The 10009-nt window shown below is 38.6% G+C and overlaps 2 protein-coding genes across 2 annotated transcripts in view; one reads left to right on the forward strand and one right to left on the reverse strand.

Moving 5' to 3' along the window:
• Positions 1–1511: 1511 nt before the first annotated feature.
• LOC116843146 (DNA-directed RNA polymerase II subunit RPB11) lies at positions 1512–2463 on the reverse strand. Its single transcript, XM_032813287.1, has 4 exons — positions 2267–2463; positions 2089–2178; positions 1839–2013; positions 1512–1757 (listed from the first exon to the last, which is right to left on the reverse strand). The coding sequence occupies exons 1-4, from the start codon at positions 2317–2319 to the stop codon at positions 1722–1724; spliced, it is 354 nt and encodes a 117-aa protein (XP_032669178.1). The 5' UTR covers positions 2320–2463; the 3' UTR covers positions 1512–1721.
• A 1328-nt stretch (positions 2464–3791) lies between these two features.
• The window catches only part of LOC116843147 (kinesin-like protein KIF20B), a 13627-nt gene continuing 7409 nt past the window's right edge, over positions 3792–10009 (forward strand). The window contains exons 1-4 of the mRNA XM_032813288.1: positions 3792–3910; positions 4362–4866; positions 5097–5715; positions 5897–9242. Of these exons, the coding sequence (XP_032669179.1) occupies positions 4362–4866; positions 5097–5715; positions 5897–9242 (4470 nt within the window). The 5' untranslated portion in view covers positions 3792–3910. The remainder of the gene's footprint in view (positions 3911–4361; positions 4867–5096; positions 5716–5896; positions 9243–10009) is intronic.

Consider the following 10009-nt stretch of genomic DNA (forward strand, 5'->3'; position numbering starts at 1 on the left):
AACAAAGTGTGTACTAATGTGTATGTATGTCGGATAAGGTTAGGATTATTTTTCAACTATGCTTATATTTTGGTATTTTTTAATAATAAATAATAAAATCTAAATAATAAAAAAAATATTATCCACTTCACATCGCAAATGCCAGTCTTTTTTCAAACATGAAAGTGTTTAAGGATATCACAATTTGAAAACACCCAAAAATAGGATGATACTTGTGTCGACTTGTGTCTCTTGTTGGAAAGCAACCATTACATATGTCATACGACAAGCTTTTTGGATACATTCATTGGTTGACGAACAGAGAACTTAGAAATGCTCTATTCGCCAACCAATAAACGTATCCGAAAAGTTTGTCGTACAACACATGTAATATTAGCTGTAGGGTGCTATTTCACATGTCGTACGACAAGCTTTTTAGATACTTTTATTGGTTGGCGAATAGAGTATTTCTAGGTTCTCTGTTCGTCAACCAATGAACGTATCCAAAAAGCTTGTGGTCCGATACGTGAAATAGCATCCTTAGAGTGCAAACCCATGCAGCAGAATAGCGGAGCACGGAACAAGAGCGGAACCAATCGTGCGTTCCACAGTTTTCACTCGTATATCACGATCAAATCAAATTGTCCCCATATTATTCGTCGTAAAGTTAGGTAATAAAATGGGACGATTTGATTGGTCCGCGACGGATGATGCGACACACTAAGTGGGAACGCACTCCTGCCCACAGGAGCCATTAGAGTAATAACCTTGTAGCTCTCACAGAAAAACAACATATTGATTGGCTGTTGCGCGAACTTCCGCCGCGCGGCAAGCGTTGCTGTGTTCTGTGTGCAGAAGCGGGAGCGTCCCGATTGATCACGGTACGATTGGACACAACCAACCGATGAAAAGAATTATCTAACGAATTACTAGGTCGAACCAATCATTACAATCTGTGTCCAATCGGGTCCCAGCCCAGCCGAAGTACTACACAACTGCGTTGTGCTTAACAACGCAGCACAAACGCTTTTTTTGCTAAACATAACTATTGTAACTTTTATCTTATTTAAATTCCTTTTATAGATATCAACTTTGTAAAAATTCTACAGACATGAAAAACTCAAGATAGTAATATTCTCTCTCTCGATAAAATGGCATCACAATTGGCATGGCAATTTTGTCACAAATACAATAAAATATGAAATATTTTACTGGTTTTCTAAGTTTGGACCAAGTCCTCCCTTGTGCTTGGTTGTGATGTTTTGTAAATATTTCAGTTCACTTTTTCAAGAAGCAGAGCAACACGAGAAAAATATTAGACAACACTGTGAAAACCTAAAATACTAAGATATAAGATGTAAACACAAATACATAAATATATATAGCATAAATATAGTAATCTTTATTTTACAATTTATCACAAGCAATAATCTTTACATAAATTGTGTTAAGAGACCGAGTCTGTTAAGAGTCTATCAAATGACTCAAAGAAATATATCTGTTTGTGTCTACTTACTGAAAATACTCACTAGTTCAAATTTGACCAAATAGTGCATAAAGCTACTTTTATGGCTGTTTATTCTGTGTTGCAGTACTTGGTATATATTCATTGTTGGTTATGTAGTCAGAGAAACTGTATCATAATTCTTATCAAAATCAAGCCACATCAGATGTAGGAAAGCCAACTACAGCATAAATTTTATATATATACATAGGAGTGTTTTAATTGAGAATATATTTACTTAATCCAAGCCTTCCTTCTTTTCCTTGATTGCCTCCTAGTAAACAAAGATTGTATTTTATAAAACTATGTGTGCAGTTTTTTATTTCTTTTGCAGAGAAAGAACATATATACATACCTTAAAACGTTCCTCAAACAAAGAAAGTTCTGCAATTAAATCTGTGATGGCATGCATGAATGCTTCATGGGGTGTATAGTCTGATGTCGTTTGTATTCTAATGACAAACTTGTGTTCCAATGGATGTGGAACTTTGTAACCAGCAAATAACACTTGAGGATCTTTAAGTAATTGACTGTATAATAAGAAATTATTGTTAAGTAAGAATCTGAAGTACAGAAAGATATTAAAACAAAATTTTGTTGCTCACTTGCGGATCATGTTTCCTAGAGTATGGTCCTCTTTGTTGACCGTAAAGATAGCAGCATTAGGTACTTTAGTATCTTGTTCCTTTATTATCCTACAAAGAATGCGATCATTAGCATCGAAAGATTATTTAAATCGATAAAAACAAGATTAGCTCGGGACAAATGTAAAATATCTTATACTTTTTTTCTCCTTCATATAACAGGAACGATTCGAAAGTCGGTGGTGCATTCATATTCCGTGGCGATAGTTGTTAGGAGGTAATGACACCACTATAACTACTTACTCACACTCTCTCTCTCTCTATGGTTCCACACACACACACACACACACAGGACTGTACTCAGTGGCCCTTTTACCACACATGAAGGAAAACTAAGGATGCGTTCCCACTTAGCGCGTCACGCGCGCGTCGTTCGAGTTAAGCTAATCAAATCGTACCATTTTATTGCATAACTTTACGACGAATAAAATGGGACGATTTGATTGGTTTAACTCGGGCGACGCGACGCGTAACGCGCTAAGTGGGAACTCAGCCTAAGGCTGAGTCTAAAGCCCGTATCAGACTGCACAGACCTACCTGACTGCCGACTGTTAATGGACCAATCACAGTGAGGTGCCGAGTCGGCATATCTACAATATGCGGAGTAAGCTTATAGCGAATTCGGTAGCTTGCACTAGTGCGCACTGAGTGCGCATTAAGGCTTGTTTACAGTACATTCTTATATTTAAGATCGTGTCTTAAATACATATTTAGAAACATTTTAACTAATAAAATGATTCGTACGGATGTTATACATATCATATTATGGTTAAAAATATTTGAGAATTTATTTGAGAATTATTTAAGACAATTTTTAAATATAATAACATACTATGAACAAGCCTTAGTGCGCACTCAGTGCACACTAGTGCAAGCAACCGAATTCGCTATTAGAGTAAGGGCTATCGCACACAAATTGACATAACTGCATATGCATAGCATAAGATCGTATGGACCAATGAGCATCGAATATTAAGCATCGAACACCAATATGGCGACTTAATACTCGATGCTCATTGGTACATACGGTCTTATGCTATGCATATGCAGTTATGTCAATTTGTGTGCGATAGCCCTTACTCCGCATATTGTAGACAACGCTTCACGTAAGGGTGCGTTCAGATTCCCTACCCGGGTGCACTCTATCACTAGAAACACTATAGTATATGTTACATATACTATAGCACTTCTAGTATTAGAGTGCACCCGGGTAGGGAATCTGAACGTACCCTAACATGAGCTCGACGCTGTTTCAGCGTCCCATGAATTTGCGCCTTTACGATTCTGCTTATGGAGGATTACACCGCGTCCGATGTTCGATGTACGACGTCCGATATCCAATAGGAAAACAGCTTTCCAATAGAGAATTGAATTCTCTACTAGAAAGCTGTTGTCCTATTGGTTATCGGACGTCGTACGTCGGACATCGGACGCGATGTGAATCCTGCATTAGAATTGCAGCATAAACTTGGTAAACTTGTTTTTCCTTCTATTTATTTCTTATCTCATGATCGTACATGCGCATCTGTTCCCGAAACGCTACGCCATACTGGCTAGTTCAAATATAATGGCACGTTGTGATTCGTTTTCATCTATGACGTCACCCGTAATTGAACCAATCGAAAACACAGTTAAATCAACTACCAATCCGACGGAAGGACAACGAAAGATTTAAGGAGTAACCGTTGCCGCGTGCGTGCACGGAGAAATGTTGTGTATTTTGTATCGTTTCGTCCGTTTGTTCGGACCTGAGGTGTCTGTATTTATTAAGTGACTTGATAAGGTAGGTTCTCCTTGGAAAGGAGAAACAACTTGTAAAGAATTTGTGAGAACTATATAATTACCAATTACTCGACAATTCGCTCTTAATTTTTCAACATGTTTGTTAAATAACTTTTCGATTAATATTTCATTATGTGCGCGTGTCATCGTTACGTTACACAAAATAATGCAGTTTTATCAAAGCTAAAGGGCATTATTTTTTCATATAATCTTAAGAATAGTGAGATTATATCTAGAATTTTGAACACTATATATAAAGGTTCTTAAAATTTGATTCAATTGTGTCAATTATTAGTATATATCCCTGTGAATAATTTAAAACTAGTAGTAAAAATTAATATTGCTGTTTCAAAATTGCAAACTATTGTCGACTTCAAAATTGTAACTATTATATATCAAGCATAATGCTCTATTGGACAAATACATGACTTTATATTCATTTATATTTACAGATGGAGAATACATTGGACTCGATTCGCCCATCAGAAAATCCACAAGAAGAAATGTCATATCTATTTGGTAGAGATCCAAGTATCTTGGCTTATAGTCAAAGGCCGCTCCCCTCAAAGGATACCAAAAAGAATTTGCTTTCGTTGTACGAAGTAGAAGAAAACAATTCTATTCCAGAAAGTACTGTGTACGAACATTCGGAATCTTTACAAACAGTTAGAGTATATCTCCGACTAAAACCTTTTCCCAAAAAGTTAAAACTAACATCAGAACAGCAAGATGCATACAAGATAGTCAATTGTACCACATTAGTCACCAAATTACCAGTGTTAGATAGTACAATAAGTTCTATCAAGCAGTCCAAAAGTAATGAAATTATAAGTAGAAAATTTATCTTCTCACAAACATTTGGTCCAGAAACAACACAGTTGGAATTATTTGAGCAGACCGTACAACAGCAAATGATAGATTTTCTAGCTGGACATAGCTGCACTATTATGACGTATGGTAAGAGAGATATTCCGCAAAGGATGCAGTTGAATTTACAACCACATGGTGAAGTTGTGCATGCAAATATGTCTAGTAAATCTTCAGAATCAATTTTCTCAAAAATTCGTGCAGCTTTGCTCGAGACGAATTTCCTTTCAATAACTTGTTTTTCTTTATCTGATGTACCAGCAATGACGCTTTTTCTTACTGCTGTGTATCGTAAATTCGACCGCAATTGCATTTTGTAGGTACTACAAACTCAGGCAAATCCTATACACTGCATGGAACCACAACTTCACCAGGCCTTATACCACGTGCGTTGGAATTTGTATTCTCCAACATCATCACAAGACCGAATCCATCTTATAAACCTTTGCATTATTGTGATGTAGTCGGTCTTGATGCTCTTGAACGTGCACAAGAACTCGAGGCGAAAACCAAGCTGCTGACGTTTAGTTCAGTAGATAAACATCAATATATAAATGCTTACAAACAGATGCAAAAGTTATTGCAAGAAGAATCGGTTCGTCCCAGTCAGTCCCATGACGCCCATTATTCAATCTGGGTTTCGTTCGCAGAAATTTACAATGAAATTGTGTACGATTTATTGTCGAACGAATGCCAAAAGAAGAGAGTACCTTTGAAACTAGGAACAGACTCGAGTGGTAGAGCATTTATCAAAGGACTCAAAACCGTCTATGTTAATTCAGCCGCAGAAGCTTACCAGATTTTAATGGCGGGACAATATAATCTCAAGATAGCAGCGACAGCGTTAAACGCAAAAAGCTCAAGATCCCATTGCATATTCACAATTATATTATTAAAGTATTGTGCAGAAAATTTGCCAGACACGGTTGAAGTGAGCACGTAAGTATGTTTCATAATGTTATCTACATATGACAAATCTTTGAGACTTTATCGTGCGTACATGCAGTTGATATAAACAAAGATAATTCAATGTTATCGGACAGAAACACAGTGTCGTATCTCTTGATTGCTTCGCACAAAGAAGGAACAGGAATATCTTATTGTATTTTTATCTGCACAGGTTTTCCTTTTGCGACCTGGCAGGCTCGGAACGCTTAAAGAAGACGTTAAATATCGGAGATAGATTGAAGGAAGCGCAAAACATCAACACGAGTCTACTGGTATTAGGCAGGTGTTTGAAATCTATTCACGAAGGACAATTAACGAGAGCGAAAACCGATGCTGTCGGGCCTTTCAGGGAGTCCAAGTTGACGAGATTGTTCCAACGAGCTCTATCGGGAAAGGAGCATTTGGCCCTGATCGTTAACGTCAATCCTCTTCCAAATCTCTACACAGAGACCCAAAACGTTCTTAATTTTGCTGCTATCGCCAAAAGAATCGTTATAGAGGAAAAAAAGCAGGCGCGGACAAAATTGAGGTCGAGGTTCTCGCAAATAGTTACGCAGAGCATGGAAACGGCGACCGATTGGGATGCTACGGAATTGGAAAGTGTCGAGTGGCAACAAACGAACGCCGTGGAGAATACTTCGGAATATGCCAGTTCGGAAGGGTATATGGATCTCGCGAACGAGAATGAGAGATTGAAGAAAGAAATTTCCGTTTTAAAAAGTTCTGCTCTAAGTAGAGATCTCCAGAGTCGGCAAGAAATGGCTGAGAAATATATCGCGATGATGAACGAGCTCGAAGTCTACTGGAAACAACGCGTAAATGATGCAGAGACCCAGCACGAAGATACCCTTGAATGGTCTGTGAAACAAGTTCAAGAATTTTACGAGGAAAAATTGAGTCAACTGCATAGAAAGAAAAGAAAGCGTACCGATGATTGTGCCGATGATAGCGAGCGGTATAGCGATTATCTGAATGTGACTTTTGATTTGGGTGAAGAGAACGCGCAACTTAACGTGAAGAATGAAACTTTGAGGAAGCAACTGACCGAACTGAGAGCAACCAACGAAATCTTGATGATGGAAAAGAATAGAGCCAATTTCGAGTTGGGATTATCAAGGGAGGATCTGAAGGTGACGAGAAATCTTCTGGAAGCCGCACGGAAAGACATTTGCCTTGATCAAAATGGCAAATTGTTCGCGGAGGAAATGACGTCGCAATTGCTCGCTAAGGACGAACAGATAATGAAACTCAAAGAATTTCTCAATGAAGCGAAGAAAGACTACATTACCGTAACATCTGATTTAAAGAAAAAGCAACTTCGCATTGACGAGCAAGTCAAGATTATAGTAGAAAATGAGGAAAAAATTGAAGATGTGGAATTACATCTCGAGCAAGTTAACGTGTGCCTAACGGAGAAAACCAGAATGATCGAGGTTTTAGAAGAAAAATTCGAGAGGCAAAGCGAAAAATTGTCCGATGCTCAGAACCAAGTGTCGCGAATGCAGGAGGAAATCGAGCGATTGAAAGACGAAAGATTAGCGTTGTTTGCCCGCTACGAGAAACCAATTGCCGCGGATACAGAAGCGGACTCTCAATGCGCAAACAAAGCGACAAATACATCCGCGTTAGCGGAAACATTGTGTACAGTTGTTGCTGCTGCTGAAAGCTGCATGGCCGTGAAAAGGGAATTGATTGTTGCCGACGTATCCGAAAGTTCGCAAAATACGCCAGACGAATTGGAAAGCGCGGAGACACATTCGAAGGAAAATCTGAAACCGTTCGAAATTTTGTCATCCGATGTTGCGTGTGACGAATCTTTGCGTACAACATCGATGAAAACCGGTGCCGTGGGCTATCAGACAGATACAAAAGCTGACGAGAGTCGCCACAATGTTAAAATTAATTTAGATAAGAGCGTATGTTACGAGAGCACTCAAACTACCGTAGTGACGGCGGAAACTCAAACCAATTGTGAGAAGGCAGTTTTGAAAGGAGAAGCTGTTCAAACATTTTTGAACGACGATAAATTACAACTGGAAGAATTAACAGCGCGATATGTGGAGGAATGTTTGAAAGTGAAACAGTTGACTGAAGAATTTCGCGACGTAAAAAAGACAGTGCAATCTTTGAAGGAAGAAAATCAATCTAGTAAAACTAGCATAGACGAATACAAACGCTCCACGGAGATACTCGAGAAACAATTGTCGCTTGTCACGGAAGAAAAACAAAAGCTAGAAGAAACTCTGTTCACTTCCAATGCAGCCTCGGAAGCAAGGCTTGCGGAATACGAGCGTGAGATCGATCGGCTGGAAAAAAATCTTGCAACCGCAACGGATAATACCCGACAACAGCTGGAGGTATTGGAGACAAAGCGTAAAGAATTAGACGAATATGCATCAAAGTGTAAGATTGAGAGAGAGGAGGAACGAAAGGAAAAATCGGACAAATCTGAATTACGGATAAAGGAGGAAAACGACACGACTAGTGATATTAATATAAAACTGGATGCGAATTTGATTGAAACGAACTTGGAAACTGTAACGAAGCTGAAGGAGGACATTATTCGACTGAACAAAAATTTGGAGATTTGTAAAATCGAGAAGGATCGCATGGAAAACGCACTGGAGCAAAATAACAAAAAATTGTGGGAACTCGAGAATCGTTTGGAAGGAACTGCTCTCAAGGAACAAGAGAAAGATACCGAGATCGTGGCTTTGCAAAAGGAATTGAAGCATATGATACAGGAAAGCGAAAATGCCAGGAGAACTGACGATCGTATGGAAGCGGAATTGAAAAGCGCTATCAGCGAATTGACACAGACAAAGGAGGCGCTTTCCGAAAAGGAACAGCATATCAAAGAATTGAAGATACATTTGGAGAATTTTGAGCGAAACGCAAAGATATTTAATTTACTCGAGGAGAATGCGAAGGAACGACAAATTGACAATGAACGATTGCGGAATATTAATGATGAATTGAGGAGCAATTTAACAGAAAAGGAACGCGAGATGGATGCGTTTGTGAGAAACAGAGACGAGACGATGACGAAATACGAAGCCTTGGTGAAGAATCAGCAAGAGGAATTGGATAGGCAGAAGAGAGAGGTGATGAGGTATCAGGAATTATTCCGGCAAATGACAACCGCACCAAATAAGGATGATTATAAAAAGTTACAGAATCGCGTGCAAGATCTTCAAGATAAGCTGCGCAAGTACGAAGCTGGTGCGAAAGCTAAAGATTGTTACGATACTGCATCGGAGGACGAAGTTTCGATTCAACGTCAGCCCAAGGGCAAGCGAGGAAAAAAGGCCATATTGCCGATTAAGCAAGAAGACATACCAGTTGTGGAGTTATCTGGATCAGAGTCCAAACGCAGTGCGAAACGCGTCGTTTTACCCACCACTGCCACCACTGTTGCGGCGGAATCATCGACGGATAAGAGACGTACAACTCGCAAGAAGAAGTTATTTGTTACTAATGATTCATTCGCTGATATCGAACCTTTGGAAGAGACGGAAGCCATTCCTCCCTCGACACCTTTGCCAACTCGCAATTTAAGGAGTCGGAAAAAATTAGGTTTTTATGTAGAATAAGGACTTTAAGATGCGGGGGGTCTGGGGGGCGTAGCCCCCAGGGGCGCGTTCCATTATACGCTTGCAACGCTCGCGAACGTCATTCTATCTTTGTTGCTCATGGATGTTAAATAAAAATAGAATGACGCTCGCGAGCGTTGCGAGCCTATAACGGAACGCTCTACAATTACACGGCTAGAGATAGGCATCTTTCTTATTTTTCATTTGATTATCATTTGATTATCACTGTTGGAATAACAACAAAGATATTTATCAAGATTGTAGCAAAAAAATATCAAAATTCGGAAAAGTCCTTATTCTACGTAATTACCAAAAATTAATATGAGGTATGTAATACCTTGTCAGACGTGTCGTGTAAATGTCGTGTATATATTTGAGCAAACGCTGTCTTTTATCTCGAGTAACTATAAAAAGAAACGACGAATGGAACGTATAGTAGTGTATACTGCGTAAATTGTGAAGCGAGTGTCGTATCTTCTGTGATGATTAATGTTCGGGAAGAGTATCGCGAAGTACCATCTGATTATACTTCCATTAAACTTGGTCTTATTTTTTTTTTCTTTTGTAAATATATATTTGTGTTCGCGCGCGCGCGTTTATGCATATGTGTAATGAAATATATTCTAAGATGGCATATATATATATATATATATATATATATATATATATATATATATATATATATATATATA

This window comes from Odontomachus brunneus, unplaced genomic scaffold, assembly GCF_010583005.1.
Source record: "Odontomachus brunneus isolate Ranch 3 - 2012 unplaced genomic scaffold, Obru_v1 Obru_scaffold_030, whole genome shotgun sequence".
Lineage (NCBI taxonomy): Eukaryota > Metazoa > Arthropoda > Insecta > Hymenoptera > Formicidae > Odontomachus > Odontomachus brunneus.

Bases quoted from the DNA above. Each gene is read 5' to 3' on its own strand.
- LOC116843146 (XM_032813287.1), bottom strand. From the start codon at position 2,319: ATGAATGCACCACCGACTTTCGAATCGTTCCTGTTATATGAAGGAGAA. The intron at 2,179-2,266 runs GTATAAGATATT...CATTCTTTGTAG, and splicing joins TTATATGAAGGAGAAAAAAA to GATAATAAAGGAACAAGATA. The intron at 2,014-2,088 runs GTGAGCAACAAA...CTTATTATACAG, and splicing joins CTAGGAAACATGATCCGCAA to TCAATTACTTAAAGATCCTC.